Source organism: Canis lupus, chromosome 17, assembly GCF_011100685.1.
Source record: "Canis lupus familiaris isolate Mischka breed German Shepherd chromosome 17, alternate assembly UU_Cfam_GSD_1.0, whole genome shotgun sequence".
Taxonomy (NCBI): Eukaryota; Metazoa; Chordata; class Mammalia; order Carnivora; family Canidae; genus Canis; species Canis lupus.
The window spans coordinates 34,206,744-34,232,837 of record NC_049238.1 but is presented as its reverse complement, the minus strand read 5'-3'; the positions used below and the strand labels follow the sequence as shown (position 1 = coordinate 34,232,837).

General features: G+C 39.5%; 1 protein-coding gene across 2 annotated transcripts in view; it reads left to right on the top strand.

Annotated features, from left to right (window-relative positions):
- Positions 1–25,322, top strand: part of KCNG3 (potassium voltage-gated channel modifier subfamily G member 3) — a 47,578-nt gene extending 22,256 nt beyond the window's left edge. The window contains exon 2 of one of the 2 annotated variants that reach the window (XM_038561354.1): positions 22,270–25,322. In XM_038561354.1, coding sequence (XP_038417282.1) covers positions 22,270–22,915 — 646 coding nt within the window. In that variant the 3' untranslated portion in view covers positions 22,916–25,322. The remainder of the gene's footprint in view (positions 1–22,269) is intronic. The other variant, XM_038561355.1, reaches the window with a different exon arrangement.
- Positions 25,323–26,094: the final 772 nt, after the last annotated feature.

Here is a 26,094-nt window from a genome sequence, read left to right as displayed (position 1 = left end):
CCATTTTTAAGTATACAGTTTGACATTTGACCAGTACATGATTCTGTGTGCCTCCCATCCCAATCAGGATACAGAACATTTTTTTTTCACCCTAAAAAGTTTCCCTCTGCCTGATTGCCTTAGGCAGCCATTGATTTCTGTCACTGTACTTAGAATTTGACATGACTAGAGTTGTACAGGTTGTATAATTTTGTGTCTGGCTTCTTTTCATTCAGCATAATATTGTTGTTGTTGGGGATCCCTGGGTGGCGCAGCGGTTTGGCGCCTGCCTTTGGCCCAGGGCGCGATCCTGGAGACCCGGGATCGAATCCCACGTCGGGCTCCCGGTGCATGGGGCCTGCTTCTCCCTCTGCCTATGTCTCTGCCTCTCTCTCTTTCTCTCTCTCTGTGTGTGACTATCATAAATAAATAAAAAAATTTAAAAAAAATATTGTTGTTGTTGTTTTAAAGTTTATTTATTTAAGCAATCTCTGCAGCCAACATGGAGCTTGAGCTCACCACCCTGAGATCAGAGTCACATGCTCTTTGGACTGAGTCATCCAGGTGCCCCATCAGCATAGTTTTTAAACATTCACCCATGTGTTATTTATATCAATAGTTCATTTCCTAAAAAATTTTTTAGATGTAACTCACATAAAATTCACCATTTTCAAGTGTATAGTTTGGTGGTTTTTTACTATTGTCATTGTATTGTGTGACCATCATCACTGTTCCAGAACATTCTATCACCCCAGAAAGAAACCTCGTACCTATTAGCACTCATCCCCCATTCTTTCCCCCCTCTTCCTGTCCCCTGAGAACCACTAATCTCCTTTCTGTCTCTATGAATTTGACTGTTCTGGACATATCATATAAATGTAGTTATATAGGAATGGAGCCTTTTGTGTCTGGCTTCATTCACTTAGCATAATGTTTTCAAGGTTCATCCATATTGTTGTGTGAATTAATATCTCATTCTTCTTTATAGCTGAGTAAAGTTATACCCCGTTTTGTTTATCAGTTGATGAGCATTTGGATTTTTACACTTTTTTACTCTTATGAATAATGCTGCTATGAACATTCATATATGCAAGTTTTTGTGTGAGCCTGTTTTTCTTTCTTTGCGGTAGACACTTAGAAATGGAATTGCTGGTCATATGGTAATTCTAGGTAATTTTTTGAGGAAAGCTCATGCCCTTTTGTAGCATTCCATTGTATGAATATACCACATTTTATTTATCAGTTCCTCAATTGATGGGCATTTGCACTGCATCTTTTTATTTTACTTATTTATTTATTTTTAAGATTTTAGTTTATTTTATTAAAGATTTAGTTATTCATGAGATACACAGAAAGAGAGAGGCAGAAACACAGGCAGAGCAGAAGCAGGCTCTATGCAGGCAGCTGGATGTGGGACTTGATCCTGGATCCTGGGTTCAGGCCCTGAGCCGAAGGCAGATGCTTAACCGCTGAGCCACCCAGGCGTCCCTAAGATTTTATTTTTAAGTAATCTCTACATCCAAGGTGGGGCTCAAACTCACAAACTCCCCCCACCCCAGGTCAAGAGTCACATGCTCTGCCGACTGACCCAGCCAGCTGCCCCTGCTTCTTGTTTTTAGTAATGAATAAACCTATTATAGATATTCATGTGCAAGAGTTTTTAGGGACATACTTTTTTTCCCTCTTGGACAAATACCTAGGAGGGAATCGTTGGATCATAGAGTAGATGTATATTTAACTTTTAAGATACTGACAAACTTTTCCAAAGTGGTTGTACTATTTTATACTCCCACCAGCAGTGTGTGAGAGTTCTAGTTGCTTTGTGTCCTCACTAACACTAGGTCTTGTCAGCCTCTAATTTTGGCAATTCTAGTGGGAGTGTATGGTATGTTGTGGTGGTTAATTTGCATTTTTCTGATTACTAGTGAAGTTGGACATCTTTTCATATCATTTTTTGCCATATGCATTTCCTCTTTGTGAACTATGTATTCATATCCTTTGCTCGTTTTCCTCCTTCCTTCTTTCTGTTAATAATTATGCATCCTGGGTACTGATTTCTGTCAGTTATGTGCATTGCAAATATATTCTTCCTGACTGTGGCTTGTCTTTTGACTTTGTTGATAGCATATTTTAACATACAGAGTTGTACATTTTAACATAGACAAATTTATCAGTATATTCCATTATAGTTTACATGTCTTATTTTTCTTAAGAAAACATCTGATATCTTTAACATCATAACAGTTCTTGTATATTTTTAAATATTTTCTTAAAATTTAAAAAATATATTTAGAAAGAATTTACTTAACTTTTTCAAATTTGATCTTTACCTAAAATAATTTATGATGTGAGGCATCTAATTTGTTTTTTCATGTGGGTAACAGTTCCCTCAGCACTATAGAATATCCAGTATGTACCTGACTGATGTAGAGAGCCCTGTACACCATGTATCCCATCTCTGAATATGTGGACCTCTGGGTTCACTGTTTTCTCCGTTGTTTTTTGTTGCCTTCTTTTTTTTCTTTCTTGCCGAATCTTGTTGGGAGCAAGGTATAATTAATCTTCTCATGGAACCAGCTTTTGGATTTGTACTTTTCTTTTTTGTATCTTTGTGTCTTTTTTTTTTTTTTTTTGATCTTTGCTATTTTCTTGATTCTTCTTTCTTTTCCCTTCTGCTCTCCAGTTGTTCTGTTTCTGAGTCATACAAATTTGCTTTAATGAAAACTCATTTCAGGAAATCGTTAACTCATTGATTGTGTCATGTGTTTTTGCCCATCAGAAGTCCATCTAGGGCATTGGGGCCTTACCACACTGTTTCCCAGAGTTATTATGCCATTCTAACCATCGCCCACAATGTATAAGAGTTCTACTTGTTTCACATCCTTGCCAATATTTGGTGTTACCGATCTTGTTAATTTTACTCTGTTAGGTGAATAGTAATATCTCATTGTGGTTTTAATTTTCATTTCCCTGATGATGGGAATATTGATCATCTTTTTTATGTGCTTATTGACCATTTATATACTTTACTCCCTCTATATAAAAAATATATTTTATTCCCCCCCCTAAAAAAATATATATATTTTATTATGTGAAGTGTTTGTTCTAATACTTCATCTATTTTTTAAATTGATCTTTTAGTCTTTATTATGAGTTATAAGAGTTCTTTACGATCCTGGATACCAGTCCCTTGTCAGATAAATGCTTTGTATCCATTTCCCTCTAGTCTCAGAGGGACTAATCATTTCCTAATCATTTAGGATTTCCTAAATGCTTTCCTAATCATTTTCTTGATGGTGTCTTTTGCTGTACAGTAGTTTCCTCCCCCGACCCCTTCTGCAGTTTTGCTTCCCATGGTTTCAGTTACCCACAGTCAACCAGGGTCTGGAAGTAGATGATCCTCCTCCTGACATCAGAAGGTGGATAATAGCCAGCAAGTAGGTCACAATGCCCACATCCTTTTTTTTTTTTTTTTTTTAAACTTTTTTTTAATTTTTATTTATTTATGATAGTCACACACACACAGAAAGAGAGAGGCAGAGACACAGGCAGAGGGAGAAGCAGGCTCCATGCAGGGAGCCCGATGTGGGATTCGATCCCGGGTCTCCAGGATCGCACCCTGGGCCAAAGGCAGGCACTAAACCGCTACACCACCCAGGGATCCCCAATGCCCACATCCTGCATCTCATTTCATCTCATCACACAGGCCTTTTATCGTCTCATATCATCACAAGAAGACGGGTGAGTACAGTGAGGGAAAATATTTTGAAAAAAAGGTGAAAAACCACACAATTACATAATTTTTATTACAGTATATTATAAAAGTTGTTTTACTATTGTTGTCAATCTCTACTGGGCCTGATTTGTAAATTAAACTTTATCAGAGGGATATACAGGAAAAAACCCATAGTATATAGGATTTGATACTATCCTTGGTTTTAGTCATCCACTGGGGGTCTTGGAAAGTACCCCCATGGATAAGGGGGAGGGGCTAATGTACCAAAGTTTTTAATTTTGATGAAATCTAACAACAGGATTTTCTTTTATGGTAACTACTTTGTGTGTCCTGCATATGAAAGTTTGCCCACTGCCAAATCACAAAGATGACTCCTTTGTGTTCTTATAAAATCTTTATGGTTTTATAGTTTTTATATACTATATCATTACTTTTTGTGTGTGATATGAAGTAAGGACTGTACTATATTATCTTTGGTTTTAAATTTTTATTTATTTATTTATTTAATTTAAAAATATTTTAAGTAATCTCTATACCCAGTGTGGGGCTCAAATTCACAACTCAAGACCAAGAGTCACATGCTCTACTGACTGGGCCAGCCAGGTACCTCATCTTTGTTTTGTTTTGTTTAACTTTTAAATCAACACAACAAATACATCCTTTTGTCGTAAATATTTCATGAGCCTCATAAAGCAGCTGAACTCACTAATGATAAAACTTATTATACCTTTTGTTTATTCAAACTTTACTGAATACCTCATGATTAGGCACTATAGTGATTTTTTAAAAGCAGACACAGGGCAGCCCCGGTGGTGCAGAGGTTTAGCGCCGCCTGCAGCCGGGGGTGTGATCCTGGGGACCCTGGATTGAGTCCCACGTCAGGCTCCCTGCATGGAGCCTGCTTCTCCCTCTGCCTGTGCCTCTGCCCTTCTCTCTCTCTGTGTCTCTATGAATAAATAAATAAAATCTTTTAAAAAATAAAATAAATAAATAAAAGCAGACACAGATCCCGTTGCCCTAAAAAGCTGGGAAAACACATAAATACACAATCATGTCACAATGTGATAATGTGCTATGCTAGAGTTACGCACTGGCTGTTTCAGAGGGCATGGGAGAAACCCAGTCATGCTAGGAACATAGGGTGAGGCTTTCCAAGGCTAGTGATACGTGAGCTCAGACTCGAAGGCCTGATTGCTGTTAGTCAAGATGGTGGTGGTGGGGGTTAGATGTGCAAACGAAGAGGCATGAGAATACTTTACATTGCTTGGAACAGATGGTGCAAGGCGGTGAGTGGCATGATCTGGAGCCTTGTATGGTGTGATCATGAATTCAGCTTTTATCTGATGATAGTTGGGAGTCAGTAACTCATTACTGGGAGTTGAACATTGCTGCTTTTAGTGCTACAAATGTTTTGTATCCTTTACTGTAGATTAAAACACTTAGTTTGTTGTTTCAATAAGACCTAACTTGGGATCCCTGGGTGGCGCAGCGGTTTGGCGCCTGCCTTTGGCCCAGGGCGCGATCCTGGAGACCCGGGATCGAATCCCACATCGGGCTCCCGGTGCATGGAGCCTGCTTCTCCCTCTGCCTATGTCTCTGCCTCTCTCTCTCTCTCTCTCTGTGACTATCACAAATAAATAAAAATTAAAAAAAAAATAAGACCTAACTTGTACATATTTTATCTTTTTATTTTTTTATTATTATTATTTTTTAGTAATCTCTATATTGAATATGGGGCCCAAACTTATAACCTGGAGATCTAGAGTTGCATGATCCACCGATTGAGCTTAGCCAGTCACCCCTAACTTGTGCATATTTTAAAATAGCCTATAATTGGGTAGAAAGAAATAATCTTTTGTTTTAATGTGTATGTTGGAAGCTTTGTGTGATGAAGTATCATTTATGTCCTGATATTTGCATATGAGAACCTGGTACATAGTAATTAAGCAAAAATAACTCAACTTGAGCTCTGGACCTGTGATTAGAAAGTAGCAAATAATGATATTACCATGAAATACCTCACTTACTTCTGAAAATATCACACTTTTGAAATTCATCTTGAGTGGCTTTGTAGGTAAAAACTATTTTTAATGTCAAAATTATAAAATACTGTTAAAGAAGAGAATTGGTATCAGTTTTTAGAAGGTGATCTCCGAAGAAGATGATGGTTTTCTGATCATCCTTCTTGTTTCTTTCTTTCTTTTTTAAATTTAAATTCAATTTGATAACATACAGTATAACACCCAGTGCTCATCTCATGTGCCTTCCTTAATGCCCGTCACCCAGTTACTCTATCCCCCCCACTTCCCCTTCTGCAACCCTTTGTTTGTTTCCCAGAGTTAGGAATCTTTCATGGTTTGTCTTCCTCTCTAATTTTTCCCCACCCAGTTTCCCCCCACTTTCCTTTCACTATGGGCCCTTTCACTATTTCTTATATTCCACGTAGGAGTGAAACCATATGATAATTGTCTTTCTCTAGTTGACTTATTTCACTCAGCATAATACCTTCCAGTTCTATCTGTATCAGTGTAAATGGTAGGTATTCATCCTTTCTGATGGCTTAGTAATATTCCATTATGTGTATATATATACATATCCTTCTGCCTCCTTATCCTTATATACGTATGTATATGTATGTATATGTATGTATATGTTTATACATACAACACACACACACACACACATATATACCACATCCTCTTTATCCATTCATCTGCTGAAGGACATCTGGGCTCCTTCCACATTTGGATATTATGGACATTGCTGCTATGAACATTGGGGTGGAGGTGTCCTGTACTTTCACTACATCTGTATCTTTGGGGTAAATACCCAGTAGTGGAATTTGCTGGTCATAGGATGGCTCTGTTTTCAACTTCTTGAGGAACCTCCACACTGTTTTCCAGAGTGGCTGCACCAGCTTGCATTCCTACCAATAGTGCAAGAGCGTTCCCCTTTCTCCACATCATTGCCAACATTTGTTGTTTCCTGTCTTGTTAATTTTAGCCATTCTCACTGGTGTAAAGTGGTATATCATTGTGGTTTTGATTTGTATTTCCCTGATGACAGGTGATGTGAAGCATTTTTTCATGTGCTTGTTGACCATGTGTATGTCTTCTTTGGAGAAATGTCTGTTCACGTCTTCTGCCCATTTCTTGACTGGATTGTTTGTTTTTTTGGGTGTTGAGTTTGAAAAGTTCTTTATACATCTTGGACATGTCTTGTACTAGTGAATTACCAATTAAATAAAAAGGGAGTAGAACCCATCTGGGTCGTTATATATGGAATATATATAATATATATAGAATAGATTAATTCTTGTGGCAAGATTGATTTTCTTGTAGCATTTACTTATTTATTTATTAAAATATTTTATTTACTTATTTGATGAGAGAGAGAGAGAGAGCACACAAGCAGGAGGAATGGCAGGAGGAGTGGGAGCCAGACATGGGGCTTGATCCCAGGACTCCAGGACCATGACCTGAGCTGAAAGCAGACACTTAACTGACTTGTAAGCAGATACTAACCAGTTGAGCCACACAGGCTTCCCTTCTTATATGTAGATGGACTTGTGTTTGAGGTGATGGTAAAGGTACTGTGAGAGATTACTGTGTCTGCTGGATGAAGGAGGACCCACCAGGAGTGGAGAATCAGGTGGCCTGCAAGGGTGAATGCTGGTGTGTCTTAAACTCGATATGTTATGTCCATTGAGAACATGATGGTCTTCTAAAAACACATTCCTTAGCAGCTGGGGAAGAGAAGCCACCCTGATGTCCCTGACTTTGAGAGCCTCAGCTCACACTGCAATGCATGATGGTTTCTTCACAGTCACCCCATAGCCAAGGTTCTCAGTTAGAAGGTAAGGAACATGGGGAGCCTGGGTGATTCAGTTGATTGAATGTTGGACTCTTGGTTTCAGCTCAGGTCATGATCTCCAGGTTGTGAGATGGAGCCTCGCCTTGGGCTCTGCACTCAGCAGGGAGTCTGCTTGTGATTCTCTTTCTCCCCCTACTCACACATGCTCTCACTCAAATAAATAAATAAAATCTTAAAGAAGATAATGAACATGAACACTGAAGCAAGAAGTTGATGAATTCTTTTTTTTAACATTTAATTTATTTATTCATGAGATACACACAGAGAGAGAAAGGCAGAGACATAGGCAGAGGGAGAAGTAGGCTCTATGCAGGAGGCCTGATGTGGGACTCAATCCTGGGACTCGGGGATCGTACCCGAGTATGATCAACCGCTGAGCCACACAGGTGTCCCTGAAATTTTTTTTTTTTTTTGTTAAAAATTATTAGCGAAAGAGCACGAGTGAGGAATGGGGCAGAAACAGAGGGAGAGGGAGCGAATCCTCAAGCAAACTTCCCACTGACCATGGAGCTGTCACAGGGCTGGATCCCAGGACCCTGAGATCATGACCTGAACTGAAATCAAGAGTTGGATGCTTAACTGACAGCCACCCAGGCGCCCCAAGATGTTGATGAAATTCTTTACATAATTTAACTCTAGAAAGGTGATGTGTGTCTTTCCATCTGGTAAGAGAATGAAGATGGTTCAGAGTGGCCATCTCTCTCTCTCTTTTTTTTTTTTTTTTTAAGAGTGGGCATCTCTTATACTGAGATTTTTCTGGGCAGTTTCCCTGTCTTCACTTGCCTTTCATTTTAGGGACAGTCTGGTTCCCTCTTCTGATATATCTCTCTGGGAGGTCTGGGACAGTGATGAATGTCTGCTCACATCCTTGCAGCTGGATTCCCTACCCCTCATAGCCAGCCAGTGGCAGGGTTCTGCTGAAGGCTTCTGGCATCTCTCTTCCATCATTTCACTTCATTTCATTCCTATCATCTTCTGCTAGTTTGGGCTTTCCATTTGTCTTGCCTGTGTCACAGCCTCCTGACTGTTCGCACCCTCCAGCCATCCCATAAACTCCTGCCCAGTGCGTATTCCCACAGTCCACTTGGCCTCTTCCCAACTCAGGGGTCTGGCAGCATGCCCAGCACATAGTAAGTAGCCTCTTAAGAAATGCTTATTGAATGAATGAATCCACCTGTTCGCAAATCTTTAATGGTTTCTCTTTGCTGTAACTTGACTTTCATAACTCATCAGCCTCACTGTAAAGCTTCCATGTACACACCCAGCCATTATTCCACAGTCACCCCTTCTTCCCACTGCACACCTCACTTCCCAACCAAGCGAGGCCCTATTCTCTGAGAACCACAATACTTTTCTACTTTGCTTTTTCTGACTTGACACCTCTGCTCCTTTTCCTTCTGTCACTGCTTGGTTTTTGTCCTTTATTTTTGCTTTTGAATGTTTGGTGGTTCCCCTAGCCAGACCTCCTGTCTTTGGTCTCTCCTCCAGCAGAAATGTCCATGCTGCAGACTCAGCACCCCAGCTGGGCCACCGACTTAGCCCAGAGTGTGTTTCCTCAGCTATAAAATAGGGATAATATAATAGTGATGACCAACTTATGGGCTCCAAAGAATAATAACAATATATACCTAAAAATCACCTGGTTAATACTTAAATACATTCTAGTTGTGAAAAACTCAACTATTCATAGATGTTTATGGTAAGAAATGGATTCCTAACTTTATAGTCTTCTACCTGCCAATCTCCCTCTTTCTCTTTATCACTTGGCTCCCTTCCTGGGTATGTGTGTGTGTACCTATACATAGGACATGGTGTATTTAAAGCACCAATCTCCTAGTCATTTTATTTTATTTATTTATTTTTAAAGATTGTACTTATTTATTCATGAGAGACAGAGAGAGAGAGAGAGAGAGGCAGAGAAACAGAGGGAGAAACAGGCTCCCCCAAGAAGTCAGATGCGGGACTTGATCCCAGATCCTGGGACCATGCCCTGAGCCAAAGGCAGACGCTCAACTGCTAAGCCACGCAGGTGTCGCTCTCCTAGTCATTTTTTAAAAAATTTTTTAAATTTATTTATGATAGTCACAGAGGGGAGAGAAAGACAGGCAGAGGGAGAAGCAGGCTCCATGCACCGGGAGCCCGATTTGGGATTCGATCCCGGGTCTCCAGGATCGCGCCCTGGGCCAAAGGCAGGCGCCAAACCGCTGCACCACCCAGGGATCCCTCTCCTAGTCATTTTAATAAATGATCGTTGCCATCAAATAAGCTTCAGGCTCCCAATTTACCTTTCCATCTTTGTCACTTTTGCTGCCTCTATTAGGCTTTTTTTTTTAAGAGCTTTTTTTTTTTTTTTAAGATTTTATTTATTTATTCACGATAGTCACAGAGAGAGAGAGAGAGCGAGAGAGGCAGAGACATAGGCAGAGGGAGAGGAGAAGCAGGCTCCATATAGGGAGCCCGACATGGGATTCGATCCCGGGTCTCCAGGATTGCGCCCTGGGCCAAAGGCAGGCGCCAAACCGCTGCGCCATCCAGGGATCCCTTTTTAAAGAGCTTCTTAAATGTCGCTGCATTCATATGTCTAGTCAAGAACCTGGTTGTTCCTTTGCTAAAGGTTAGTGGTCCCTGTTTACCTATAAAGAGAGAATGTGGATCTGGTGCCTACGTTGCTAAAACAGAGGACAGAGAAATGACAGAGGAGAAACTGTTGTGCAGTTAGGAGGTAGAGCCCCATTTTACTCTGGCCACAGAGAGAACCACACGCTTCTGTCTGCTAAGTGAGGATTGAAAGCGAGGGCAGCCTAGTGCATGTGGTCACAGGGAGAAGAGATCCAGCAGAATTATAGCAGCCCTTTAAAAACTCCAAGTGGGGAGCCTAGGCCTGCATAGCCAATCCTCAACTCCCAATGGTGTTTCTATTTATCACTATCCTTATCCTGCCCGTGTGCTAAAGAAATGGCCACCCAAACACAGGCATAAGTAAACAACAGTAGTATCAAGTGGGGAACATAAAATAACAAGTATACAATGATTACAGCAATAAGGAAATATATAAATCCCAGCCAGGATTCAATGTAACTGTGATGAGTATGTATTATTAATCTGCCATTGATGAGCTGTGGGGCATGAGCAAATGATTTGTCTTTACCTCAGTTTCCTCCATCATAAGTGGTGAAAATAACAAAACCTGTTGTATTTAGTCGTAAGAACTAAATGAATTAATACATATAAATTTAGAGAAAGATGCTTGGCACTTGAGTCGGTACATAATCTGTATTTATTCTCATTATTGATCTAGTTTGGAAGATAAAAAGATATGAATGATACGGATTTTTTTTGAAGGTAATTAAAGTGTACAAGAAAAATCAAGATTTGTTTTTATTTTTATTGTTATTTTTTAAAGATTTTATTTGGGATCCCTGGGTGGCGCAGCGGTTTGGCGCCTGCCTTTGGCCCAGGGCGCGATCCTGGAGACCTGGGATCGAATCCCACATCGGGCTCCCGGTGCATGGAGCCTGCTTCTCCCTCTGCCTGTGTCTCTGCCTCTCTCTCTCTCTCACTGTGTGCCTATCATAAATAAATAAAAAATAAAAATAAAAAAAATAAAGATTTTATTTATTTATTCATGAGAGACAGATTGAGAGAGAGAGGCAGAGACATAGGCAGAGGGAGAAGCAGGCTCCATGTAGGGAGCCTGATGGGGACTCCATCCCAGGTCTCCAGGATCACGCCCTGGGCTGAATGTGGCACTAAACCGCTGAGCCACCCGGGCTGCCCAAGATTTGTTTTTAAAATTCTGCTATTTTTCCCATTTAACTTATTGTTATGGAGAAAACTCTTGTAAGGACATAAAAGACACTTTAGGTAAAGTGGTGACATTGATGTGCAGTGTGTTGGAAATTTTTATTACCTATGTATTTTTATACTGTATGTGCCTGATAGAATTGTGGTTGGAAATGCCTTGTACATTTAGGCCTGAAAGCTTAGGGTAGGAAGAATGTGACTTTTCCTTTTGTGGCATTCCTGGGGTTGTGCTGGCTGACTCAAGCTGCTGACAACTCCATCATGGTGATTGCTCTTCTATTTGGGCATGCATTTTACTTTTTCTTAAATTTGTTATTAAATTAGAAAAATAATGTATGCACATGGTAAAGCATTTAACAGCACGAAAGGGAATGAAGTAAAAAGTGAGTTTCCATTCTGCATCAGGCTCCTAGGCTCTCTCCCTAGGAGTAGCAAGTGGTGTTAACAGTTTCTTGAGTATCCTTCCCAAACATTGTGTGTGCACATTCATACCATTATAACATATTTTGTGTACCGTTCTGCAGCTGTATGTCTGAATGTTTCCCATCAAAATACAGGAATGCACCTTATTCCTTTCCTTGCCTACATAGTATAAGGTAGAGTCATAATGTTGCCGATATCAATTTCATATGATTCAACCTAATAACTTTGGGAAATATTTATATAATCAATCTCCTGTGCATAGACATTTCTGTATCTTTTTTTATCCTTGCCTATTACAAACAGTGGGTCTCACTCTACAGTTCTTGTGTCGATATGAGGGTAAGTGTGTGGGATATATTCTTGCAGTGGATGGCTGGGTCTCCTGTGCAGCATTAAGCTTGATATATCCTAACAATTACTCTTTTAAAAGGTTTTACCAATTTATGCTGCAACCAGCAGTGTATAAGAATATAGGCAGAATTCGTGAAAGAAGAAAGAATGAAAGGCTAGAACATTCATCCTTGCTTTCTCTTTCTACTCAGGAAGGCACTAAACTGAACTTCTTTTAGTGTAAAAGTAGGACCGTGAGCCCAGAGATGGTTTGTAACAGTAATTATAGCCACAATCTGTCCAGTACTTACTGTTATTTTATATTATTTCATTTAATTCTTGCGACCACTTGAGAGATAGGTTCTATTATTATTGTCACCATTTAACCAATGAAGACAATTCAGGAGGAGAGATTAAATATCTTATTCAAAGTTCTGCAGTGAGTTACTAGTTTGATGTGCAAAAGAAGGACATAATATCTTTATTTTGGGTAAAAAATGATCACAGCCTATTATCTTTACACACACACACACACACACACACACACACATTTGTCTTTAAGGAATTTATATTTCTTCTTTCCCCACCAAGACAATAAAGTTGATTTTTAAAATCCTATTTCAATTTAAAGATAATTTGAAGCTATTATTTACAATAATCGAGACTTGGAAGCCATGTAAGTGTTCATTGACAATGAGTAGTAAAGAAAATGTGGCATATATATTATGGAATATTACTCATCCGCAAATAGAAGGGAATTTGCCATTTGTGACAACATGAATGGACCTTGAGGGCATTTTACTAAGTGCAATAGGTCAGACAAAGAAAGATAAATACTGTATAATCTTACTTATATGTGGAATCTAAAAAGAACCAAACTCATAGGACAGTTTGATGGTTGCCAGAGGAGGAGCTCAGGGGTGGGAGAAATGTGGGTGAAGGTGTCAAAAGATACAAACTTGCAGTTACAAGATCAATAACTCTGTGGGGGTGTAGTGCATTGTGATTATAGTCAACAATATTATATATTTGAAAGTTGCTACTAGAGTAGATCTTAAAGTTCTTATCACAAGAAAAAACATTTGTAACTATGTGAAGTAGTGGATGTTAACTATTGTGGCAGTCATTTCATAGTATATACTATACCAAATAGTTGTGTTGTATATCTAAAACTAATACAATGTTATATATCTATCATATTGCAATAATACTGGAAGAAATAGAAAACAAATTTTAAAGATAATTTAATAGGAAATAGTTATTGGGATTTGAGTTAATATAGCATTTTCTTATGTCATATTCTTTTTCATTTTATTTTATTTTATTATTATTAAAAAAACTTTTAGAGAAGGAGGGGGGTAGGAAGGCAGAGGAAAGGGAGAATCTTTTTTTTTTAAATTTTTAAGTTTATTTATTTATTTATTTATTTATTTATTTATTTATTTATTTATGATAGTCACAGAGAGAGAGAGAGAGAGAGGGGCAGAGACACAGGCAGAGGGAGAAGCAGACTCCATGCACTGGGAGCCCGATGTGGGATTTGATCCCGGGTCTCCAGGATCATGCCCTGGGCCAAAGGCAAGCGCTAAACCGCTGCGCCACCCAGGGATCCCCGGAAAGGGAGAATCTTAAGTAGGCTCCAGGCCCAGTATGGAGCCCCACATGGGGCTCCATCTTTGATCCTGAGATCATGACCTAAGCCAAAATCAAGAGTTGGACCCTTAATCGACTGACCTACCCAGGTGCCCTTATGTTACATTCTTATAAATTGTGATATTGTACTTATTTTTAATATAGTATTGTTATAATTACATAAGTGTATATGTGTATAAAATTTATAACATGTTTATAATAACTATTTCAGGTGGTTCTCTGTTCTGTTGTATGTTTTTGTAGTTCATTTAGCTTCATCAGGTCAACTATCTAGTAAAAATACTCAGTCTTTGGGTGTTTTTATATTTTTATTTTCCTAATTGTCCCTGTTTCAAATTTGAATCAGGTTCTGCTTGGTGCAAATACCAAGAACAATCAACCTTAAATCCTTTTGAAGTAAAGCAGAATATGTCACTAAGTTAATTAATGACAGTGTCAGTACCATTTTTTTCCCCTTGTGCCAGGATGGCCCAGTGGTCCAAGGCTCTGAATTAAGGCTCCAGTTTCTGATGAGTTTGAATCCCACCACAGCCTTATTATTATTTTTAAATTATTATTCTGATATTTTTAAAAACCTTAAAATTTACCATTTTAACCATTTAAAAATATTTTTAAAGACTTACTTATCTTAGAGAGAGAACATGAGGGAAGGGGCAGAAGGAGAGGGAGAGAGAATTGCAAGCAGACCCTGCGCTGAGCATACAGCCCAACCGAGGGCTGGATCCCAGACCCAGAGATCATGACCGGAGCCACCAAGAGCCTGATGTTCATTGACTGTGACACATAGGTGCCTCCCATTTTAACCATTTTTAAATGTATATTTCAGTAATGTTATAGGAATATTCACATTGTTATGAAATGGATTTCCAGAACATTTTCATCCTGCGAATCTGAAACTCTCTGCCTATTAAACAACTCCTCTTTCTCCTCCCCTGCTAGCCCCTGGTGAATACCATTCTACTTTCTTTTTCTATGAATTTGACTACTTTAGGTTATCTCATAAAAGTGAGATATAAGAGATAAAAGGAAACCATACAGTATTTGTCTTTTTGTGGCTAGATTATTTCACTTAGCATAATATCCTCAAGGTTCATCCATTTTGTAGCATATGACAGATTTCTTTCCTTTGTATTCCTGAATAATACTCCATTGTATGTATATACTACATTTGTTTATCTGTTCATTGTTGATGGACATTCAGATTGCTTCCATTTCTTGGCTATTGTGAATAGTGCTGCTATGAACACAGGTGTGCAAATACTGCTTCCAGACTCTGCTTTCAATTCTTTGGATATGTACCCTGAAGCAAGATTGCTGAATCATATTACTATATGATCAGTTCTATTTTTAATTTTTTGAGGATCCCCCCAGTGATATCCTTAGCTGCTGCACCATTTTGTAATCCCACCAGCAATGCCCAAAGGGTCTAATTTTACCATATCCCCACCAACACTTGTCAGTTTTTTTTTTTTAATAGTAGTCATCCTAAAAAAAAAAAAAAAATAGTAGTCATCCTAATGGATGTGAGGATACCCCCTCATGGTTTTGATTTGCATTTCTCAGATGATTAGTGATGTTGAGCATCTTTTCATATGTTTGTTGGCCATCATATATCATTTTTGATAAATGTCTATCAAACCCTTTGCTAATTGTTTGATTGATTTTTTTTGTCGTCGAGTTTTAGGAATTCTTCATATTTCCTGGATGTTGACCCTTTATTATGTCTAATAACTTTGCAAATAACTTCCCCCATTCTGTAGATTGCCTTTTCTTTCGAATGATTTACTTATTTATTTGAGAGAGAGAGAGAGAGTGCACATGTGTGGGGGTGGGGGTGGGATGGGGCACAGGGAGGGGGAGAGAGAAACCCAAGCTGACTCTGTGCTTAGCCCACAGTCCAGTGTGGGGCTTGAGCTCACGATCTTGAGATCAGACCAAAATCAAAGCCAAGAGTGTAGATCAACCAACTGGGCTACCCAGGTACCCCTGTAGATTGCCTTTCTCACTCTGCTTAGAGATTGTGTCCTTTAATGCACAAAAGTGTTTAAGTTTTTCCCCTTTTTCTAAATCTCATTTGTCTGTTTTTGCTTTTGGTGTCTGTGGTTTTGGTGTCATATCCAAGAAATCAGAGCCAAGTCCAATGTTATGAAGTTTTTTCCCTATGTTTTCTTCTAGGAATTTTGTAGTTTGAAGTCTGTAATCCATTTTGAGTTAATTTTTGTATATGGTATAAGAAAAGGATCCAATTGAATTCAACACAATTTTAATGGCATGCTTCCAGTTATCCCTTGAGGTCCCAAAGAACCAAAAGGCTTCTTGTGGCTGTGGAGTGGCCATCGTGGGCCCTTGAATTCTACCAAAGTCATTTACATTGTACTGGACAAACATCTGTTGAGCACTTGCTAAGTGTCTAATGGATCTGGGAAGTGAGAGAAGGCAATAACAAAAATAAGACTTGGAAATTCCTGGGGTGATGTGAACGCTGTATATCTTAATAGGAGTTTAAATGAAAAAAAAAAAAAGGAGTTTAAATGATAGCGGTTATGTCTTTGTCAAAACTCAGTGAATGCACACTTAAGATTTGTATATTTCAGGATCCCTGGGTGGCGCAGCGGTTTGGCGCCTGCCTTTGGCCCAGGGCGCGATCCTGGAGACCCGGGATCGAATCCCACGTCGGGCTCCCGGTGCATGGAGCCTGCTTCTCCCTCTGCCTGTGTCTCTGCCTCTCTCTCTCTGTGACTATCATTAAAAAAAAAAAAAAAAAAAAAAATTGTATATTTCCTTGCATGTGAAGTTTGCATCAAAAGAAAAAATGAGGGACATCTGGGTGGCTCAGTGGTTGAGCATCTGCCTTCGGCTCAGGTTGTGATCCCAGGGTCTTAGGATCGAGTTCCGCATCAGGCTCCCTGCAAGGAGCCTGCTTCTCCCTCTGTGTATGTCTCTGCCTCACTCTCTGTGTCTCTCCTGAATAAATAAAATCTTAAAAGAGAGAGAAACAAATATTGAACACTAGTTAATGATATGCACTTTGAAGTTTCTAGAGGGAAGTGCACTTTGCTCTTAAAAAAAGACAAATGGGGCACCTGGGTGGCTCAATCCATTAAGCATTGGACTCTTGTTTTCGACTCAGGTCATGATCTCAGGGTGGTGGGATTGAGCCCTGTGTTGGGCTCCACCCCACTCCCTCTCCCCCACAATGCGCATGCGCACTCTTACCCTCTTTCTTTTTCTAAAATAAATAAATAAAATCTTTTTTAAAGAAAGAAAAAGAAAAAAATGAAACAAGTATTGAACTGTAGTTAATGAAATGCACTATGAAGTTTTTAGATGGAAGTGAATTTCCCTCTTCATAAAAAAGATTAATAGATGGGTAGAGACAAAAGAAAATAGATGGGTAGAGAAGTGAATAGGTGATAAACAAGTATATTTAAAATATAAATGAGGGATCTCTGGGTGGCTCAGTGGTTTGGTGCCTGCCTTCAGCCCAGGGCGTGATCCTGGAGTCCCGGGATCAAGTCCCATATCGGGTTCCCTGCATGGAGCCTGCTTCTCCCTCTGCCTGTGTCTCTGCCTCTCTCTCTGTGTGTGTCTCTCAGGAATAAATAAATAAAATCTTAAAAAAAAAAATTTAAAATATAAATGAATTTGCTCCATGTTTGAAATTTTTCATAATAAAACGTTGGTGAAAAAAGTTGAGAAGATAGTACACAGAGGTAGACTAGTCTTTACCTCACACAGCGTAGTTAATGGCCTCTTCTGTTTTGTCTAGCATTTGGCTGGGTGGGAGGGCGAGGGGTAGAACTGGTTAGTGCTTAAAGGCACTTGCTCCCTTTTTGGTGCTTCTGTAAAACTCTGAGTCCTTCCTGAATGGGCCTTCTATCCTGAGGGATCAGTTAAGTGACTGCTGGTAGCCAGCAATTGTGGTGGTCCTCCAGTACCTACAGGAAGGAACACGTTTTACACTGTGAATTAACGTAAATTACATGTAACTGAAATGAAAGTTTCATAGGACTATACTTGCACTCTGATATTTTCTATTCAATTTCTGGGGGAAAAAAAGTCAATTTTGATCCACTAATGGGTTAAGAACTGACAGTTTGAAAAATGCTGCTCTATCACATAAACCATGGAGACCAAAAGATTGACATCTATCATTTAACATTCACAGCGAACATTGCCATAAAAATCTTTTGTATTTTCAGAAGTTCCATAGAGCTTCAAAGCCTAAGAGATGTGTGTTTCGGTACACGTGCCACTGCGATCTCTTAGTTGTGTGACCTTGGGAAAGATGTTTAACTTTTTATTTTATTTATTTTATTTATTTTTATTTTTTTTTAAATTTATTTATGATAGGCACACAGTGAGAGAGGGAGAGGGGCAGAGACACAGGCAGAGGGAGAAGCAGGCTCCATGCACCGGGAGCCCGACGTGGGATTCGATCCCGGATCTCCAGGATCGCGCCGTGGACCAAAGGCAGGCGCCAAACCGCTGCGCCACCCCAGGGATCCCAGATGTTTAACTTTTTAGCCTCAGTTCCATCATGTGGAGAATGGGGATATTAGGGGAACTACACACTTCATTCACTTTCCTTTTCTAGAAAAGGATTAAATGAAGTGATGTCTATAAAGTGTTTAGCACAGTGCCCGAGGGAAAGGCTTAGATAAGTGGTAACTATTTTTATTAGCCATTAGTTCATGAGCTTCTGTGTTTGGGCCTCAAAAGAAATCAGAATGGGCTTCTAAGGAATATGGTGTTCTTAGTATCTTCTTTAGGTTTTTTTTCCTGTTTGTTTTTTATAGAAGTAACCTTTGGGAGTACCCGATTGTTGGCTATCGCACTCAGTAAAACAGTACTGTTTTCCAGCAGTTGGTGGTGGTGGCTTTGGCGAGAGTGCCATTTGGAAACATGGGGCGTTTTGGCAGGCTTCATCGTGTTTGTTGTTGGAGACTGCCTTGGCATAGTCCTAGGTGAAGGAGGGATGCCTGGGGTGTCTCACTGATTCATCCCTTTGGCATGGAATTCTAGATAAACTGCATCTGATTTGGGGGGTGGGCAGGAAGAGCCCAGAGGGCCTAATTACAGAGGAGTTTACCTCTTTGAAATTCCCTTACTGAGGGATTATTCTACCATTTGGATTTCCTCCTTTTTAATCTGAACAGCTTTGGCTGCTGGTGGAAATAATTAGAACATTTTCTGATATTTTTGGCACCATTAGAAATTTTGCTCTTCTTAATTTAATAGAATCTTCGAGTTATATTGCTGGGAGAGCCCTTATAAGATCAATGTGAGTCTGCTGCCTGATAGGCCCCTTCAGAGCAGGAGCAGTGGCAGGCTTTGGGCATCAGATGCAGCACTCTTGCTCCTATCTGGCCGGGGAAGAGATGCAGTACTCTTGCTGGACAACTGGTGCATTTAACCCACAGCCAATCTAAGAAAATGATGACCATCACTACTGTGTGCTGCTGCAATTGCTTTGTGTGTATATCTTACTGCTTACTATATTTACCAGTTTATTACCTAGGATGGCAACCAGTTTAAAGATCTCAGCGGCTTAGAACAACAAAGATCTATATGTTGCTCATGTATCCTATCCGATATGAGTCAGGATGGAGAATGTTTCTTTTTCCATACAGACACTCAGAGGCTTGGGTGGATAGCAGCCCCAGCCATCTTGTATCCATTTAGGATACATGTCTTCCAGGTTGCCATGGCAGGGAAGAGAATTAGCCTTCACTCTTAAGTGCTTTCATCCAGAAGCAATAGAGTCATTTTGCTCATGGTTCATTGGTCCAAACTGATCATATGACCCTGCCTCACTGTAGAGAGGGCTGGAAATATGGGGGGACCTATGGACTATTTGATGAGCATTACCAAGGAGAAGTGTTATATGTGGTATTTTATTTGTTAAAACTGTATATTGAAAAAAATGCAGCTTCCTCTTCTCTTAGATCTGCCAAGTTTCTTTACTCTCCCACTTTTCTAAGCCGCCAGGTTCAAAGAGGCCATCATTGCAGCAGCTTTTACTGATGGCCTGGTGGGGACAGGGCAGCTACTGCCAACCACAGGGGAATGCAATCCATGGAGCAGCAGAATATGCAGTAGAGAAACAGTGGGGGAAGCTGTGACTTTATTTGCTGACTTGGTATGGTAGATTGAAAAACACTCCCTACTTTTCCGCAAACATATCAGGTCCTAATCCCTGGAACCGGCAGGTGTTACTTATATGCGGAAGAGTTTTTGCAGATATGATTAAATTAAGGATCTTGAGATGGAGGGTTATCCTGGATTAGCCCAGTGGGCCCTAAATGGTATCATATGTATCCTCACAAGAAGGAAGCAGAGGGATTTGACACCATGACAGAGGAGGAAGAGGCGGAGACTGAAGTGAGATACAGCTACAAGCCAAAGAATGCCCACAGGCCCCAGAAGCTGCAAGAGGCAAGGAGTGGATTCTCCCCTAGAGCCTCTGAAGGGATTGGGTTCCAGTAATGGGGAATGGGGCAAAAGTGAGAATTATCTTCTTATACTCTCTATTTTCATCTTTTAAGTTTAAACCATGTGAATGTATTACCTATTCAATAAATAAGTACAGTTAACCTTTACAGCCCTGCCAGCTCTAGGATAGGTGAACATGGTTCATTTCATTTATTCATTTTCCCGAGTAACTTCCAATGCAACTTGTGATTTGTGGACTGCACATTAATTCTTTTCAAAACGTTGCCTCAAGGCAGGGGCCCCTTGCATCCCACCTACTCCAATTTCTTGTCTCTTCATTGTACTTCTGATGTTTGGGTCTAGATAAGTGGTGGGAAAGAATTATGTGGAGAAAAATGAATGATGGGATAACAATTACAACTTTTAGTTAGAGTTTCAAAATGTAATTCGATTAAAAATACCTCAGAATTGGGATCCCTGGGTGGCGCAGCGGTTAAGCGCCTGCCTTTGGCCCAGGGCGCGATCCTGGAGACCCAGGATCGAATCCCACGTCGGGCTCCCGGTGCATGGAGCCTGCTTCTCCCTCTGCCTGTGTCTCTGCGCCTCTCTCTCTCTCTCTGTGACTATCATAAATAAATAAAAAAAAATTAAAAAAAAAAAAAAAAACTCAGAATTACCTCTCTCTCTGGATCAAGGCTTCTAAAACAGTGTGCTGAGATTTAATTTCCTCAGCCTTGAGGAGTGCAGGCAAGGGCCAGGGTAGCCAGAGCCCCCCAGGCTGGTGTCTTCTACTTCAAGAATACTACCCCTTGCTGCCAGTGTGCTATATAAATATTATTATTTTCAATGCGTGCTGTGATGCGGAAAGGTTGGTAAATACTGCTTTAGGTAAAATGTGGCCTTATATTTTAAAATACATGTTGCATAAAAATAGCTATGGAAAACAAACAAACTAGTTAGGTGTTTGGGAAGAATCTAGAGATTGCTTTGCCCCAGTGTAGGAATCCTCAGCCTTCTTTCCACGGTGACCTTTGTGATAAGGATGGTCATAACCTGGTGCTGTCCTGGTAAGGTCACTGGCACTCCTGCAAAACCAAAAAAAGTAGCTCAACTTCAGTGTTTCCCACATAAGCCTACAGGAAAAGAAAGCCAAGTAACATTTTAGGAAATGCTCTTGAGTTCATTCTTATTTACCAATAAATAATAAATCAGCAAAAACTTGGGTAAGTCCACTCTCTGTAGAAACAAAATCATTCTGACCCATCTCATAACTGGCATCACAGTTGAGAACCACTGTCCTCATAGAATAAGTAATATTTCATGTTGTGGCTAGCTGCATATAAGTAATTTTTTTATTTTTTATTTTTTTTATTTATGATAGTCACAGAGAAAGAGAGAGGCACAGAGACACAGGCAGAGGGAGAAGCAGGCTCCATGCACCGGGAGCCCGATGTGGGATTTGATCCCGGGTCTCCAGGATCGCGCCCTGGGCCAAAGGCAGGCGCCAAACCGCTGCGCCACCCAGGGATCCTCATATAAGTAATTTTAAAACACCAAATAAGAGATCTTTTTTTTTTTTTTTTTAAAGATTTTAATTACCTATTCATGAGACACACAGAAAGGCAGAGACATAGGCAGAGGCAGAAGCAGGCTCCCCATGGGGAGCCCGACGCGGGACTGGGTCTCAGGACTCCGGGATCACAACCTGAGCTAAAAGGCAGACACTCAACCACTGAGCAACCCAGGTGCCCCAGAGATCAATTTTTTAAAGGATTAGTGACAAGCAAAAAAAAATACTTAGTGGTATTACATGCAGTAATATAAATAGAAACTTTATTAAGATCAATTTTCGTTTGAATTGTATTACTTGTTGCTCTGTTGTGTCCTGGTGGGTCTGATGATGTTGGTAATGCTGTCTGTTCTTTATGTTTTCTGGAAAAAGTAGCTTAAGTAGTTTGTCAGTACTATCTGAAGATATCGAAGAGCTGTTAAAATGCTTAAAAATAAAATGATCAATTCTTTTGTTCTCTTGACAGGATCATTGAAGCTATCTGCATAGGTTGGTTCACTGCAGAGTGCATCGTGAGGTTCATCGTCTCCAAAAACAAGTGTGAGTTTGTCAAGAGACCCCTGAACATCATTGATTTACTGGCAATCACACCGTATTACATCTCCGTGTTAATGACAGTATTTACGGGCGAGAACTCTCAACTCCAGAGGGCTGGAGTCACCTTGAGGGTGCTTAGAATGATGAGGATTTTTTGGGTGATTAAACTTGCCCGTCACTTCATTGGTCTCCAGACACTTGGTTTGACTCTCAAACGATGTTACCGAGAGATGGTTATGTTACTCGTCTTCATTTGTGTTGCCATGGCAATCTTTAGTGCACTTTCCCAGCTTCTTGAACATGGGTTGGACCTGGAAACATCCAACAAGGACTTCGCCAGCATCCCTGCTGCCTGCTGGTGGGTGATTATCTCTATGACTACAGTTGGCTATGGAGATATGTATCCTATCACCATGCCTGGAAGAATTCTTGGAGGAGTTTGTGTTGTCAGTGGGATTGTTCTATTGGCATTACCTATCACTTTTATCTACCATAGCTTTGTGCAGTGTTATCATGAGCTCAAGTTTAGATCAGCCAGATATAGTAGAAGCCTCTCTGCTGAGTTCTTAAATTAACGCATTGCAAATCGATTCTTGCATACACTTCATTTGATAGAAAGAATTGATGCTACTTCCTATTCATCATGCATTTCTTGCTGGGTGAGCACTGCAGTGGTACTGTCATCATGTTGGTAGGGTAAAAATTATCCTTCCCAGCTGAAGGGATAAAAAAATTTATTTATAATGGAGTAAATAGGATTGAGGCTTCAAAGGAAAAGTAATAACTCCTAGAATAAATTTTAGCATCTTATTTTATTTAGGCTTGTCTCCGCCTTGAACAATTACACTTTCTGTGTTTGTTTTAAAGTATATTATTTGAACATTTTGAAACTGAAAGGTACTATTTTCCAAATGTTTTTCCATTTTATGAATTCAGAAGAAGCTTGGAAGTTGCAGTGTTTTTTGTTGGAGAGTAACATTTTCATTTCTAAATGTTTTATAATCTCTCATATCAATGTCAGAAGTATCCTGGAAACATATGTCACATGCAGGAACTGTTTAACAAATACTTTAAGAATTTGGCCAAATTTTAAACTGTATAATGGAGCTAGATGCAAGCAAGGGTAGTATTTGAACAACTTTTCAGCATATTTCTCAATTCCCTGATTTATTTTTGTTTCAATTATTCACCTTAGCATATACAGCTTCATGGAAACTTGAGCATGTTTCCTTTTTTCCATTTTGGATTTCTTTTATCTATTTACTGAAATGACTCAACAGGGTATTTCAGAACAAGGAGAGCTTTTATTGTGTAGCATTTTATTGGAGTTCATTTTACTTGAATCCACTGCTGTTACTAGGTGATAATTGTCCTAACATTCAGATGTCCAAACAAGAATATTTCCAACATAAAAACGATAATAGAAAGTTTGATACTACAACCCATATTTATCTTCTTCTCTTAATTTTTTTCCGTGGGTTTAATAAGACTTTCTGGTTGAAAGGATGTTTGTGTAGCCTTTTTATACCAAAGTCATACTTAGATGTTGTCACTGGATTATCATAAAAAGAGAAATTAAATATTTCCTTACTCTTGGTTGCTATGTAGCTAAGCCAATTTTTAAGCCAGCTAAAAACAATGAATACATAATTATTTGATCTGAGTTTCACCATTTTGAATTGTAGCTACACCAAAACTTTTGTACAATTTTGAACAATATGCCACATTAATATGGGTAGATTATTAGGACTAGAAAATATAAAACTGATGACTATTTAATGCTAAGTTTTAGCAGTATGAATTAAGATTTTGCTTTGTTAACCAGTTGCCATAAAGAGGTCAATATATAAACAGAAAAATTAAAGTCATAGATTCACAAATACTTTAACGTTGTACACTATAGTTTATGGGAGTGGAGAAGGCGGGTGGAGAGGGAATAGGACCTGGATGTATTTATCAAAGAATAGAAATGTTCATTAGAAGAGTATTAGCCATCATCTAGTTCGGACCTCAATTAGTACAGGTAGTATAAGTATGTCTGTGGAGGACTTCGGGCCGAAACCTGGATATCTAGAAATCTACCTACCTAGTACAGCAGCTTACTATTATTTTTTAAAGATTTATGTAGTTTAGAAAAAGATTTATGTATTTATTCGAGAGAGAAAGAGAGCGCATGCACACGTGTGCATGAGTGGGTGGGGGAGGGGCCAAAGGAGAGGGAGAGAGAGAGAGAGAATCTTAAGCAGACTCTGAGCTGAGCCTGGAGCCTCTCACAACCTGAGCCCTGATCAGGACCTGAGCTGAAACCAAGAGTCAGAAGCTTAATGGACTCAGCTATCCAGGTGCCCACCCAGCAGCTTATTCTTAACACATGTCTGGGGTTTGAGAAAAAGGCTCGAGAAACCATACTTTTTTGCCATTGCCATTGCAATAATAGCAAGACTGTCCCTTTTCCTTAAATTCTGAATTTATGTAATATTTTGGCCATTAAAAGAATCTCACCTATCTTTTTTACTCCTGCACACCAGTATGCTACTTATATACTCAAAATAAATTGTTATTTATTGTATATTTATTGTATTTTACTATATTTGAAATAAATGGCATGGATTTATTTTTTCCTACCTGTTTTGTTTAAGGCTTTGTGATTCATGCAAATAAGATGCAGATGTTAGCATCCCCATATTATTAATAAAAATATGATAACCATCCATTCTGCTGGCATTGGGAAGGCTTCATGGGAATATGTCTTATGTCCCCAAATAGTTTCTAACTATCTTGAGGGCTGAGATCCACTTTTCTTGCACACACCTTCATATCTGTGACAATATCTGTGACATATTTGGGCACAGGCTATTGTTGACTGATTCAGGAGAAGAAATTTCTGTGTGAAGAGGCAAGGAGAAGCACACAGCCAAATGTGTACCTGTGGAGCTACGCACGTGAACACACACACAGACTTTGAGGCTGCCCTTAATAACAAGAAATCTCTCATTGGTGATGCCAGACTAAGGACTTCTAATGACTAATTCTAATGACAGCTCAGCTACCCATTTACTAAGAATGATGATGAGAGATAGTTTATTCATGAGCTAAAAAAATACATCGTGGATGTTGTCATTTTCTAGGAACAGAGGCATTTTTCTTACAACTTTCCCTGAATCTGCCTGCCTTGAAGAAATCACTTGGTAGGACTTTTTTTTTTTTTTTTTTTTGGACGTTAGGGGGAGAGAAAACGAGCAGAGGAGAGGCAGAGGGAGAGAGAGAATCTTAAGCAGGCTCCACACCCAGCACGGAGTCCAACACAGGGCTCAATCTCATGACCCTGAGATCATGACCTGAGCCAAAATAAAAAATTGGATACTTGAAAGACTGAGACACCCAGGCATCCCTAGACTTCTTTAGTTATGCTTTTAGACATTTCTCATAACTCCACCTTCATGGCACAAATACTTTTCATTAGGATCTATATGAGTTCTAGTAAATCATTAGGATGCACAGTGAGGAAAGAGGATGGCCAAACATTTGTTGATTTTACCACATGTGAGATTGTGACTTAATCTTACATATAATTTGCCTTGTATCCTCTAAAATGGTATTTTTTCAGATTAAAGATACAAATTACAGAATACATTTTTTAAAAGATTTTATTTATTTATTCATGAGAGAGGCAGAGACACAGGCAGGGGGAGAAGCAGGCCCCATGCAGGGAGCCTGCTGTGGGACTCGATCTCGGGACCCCAGGACCACACCC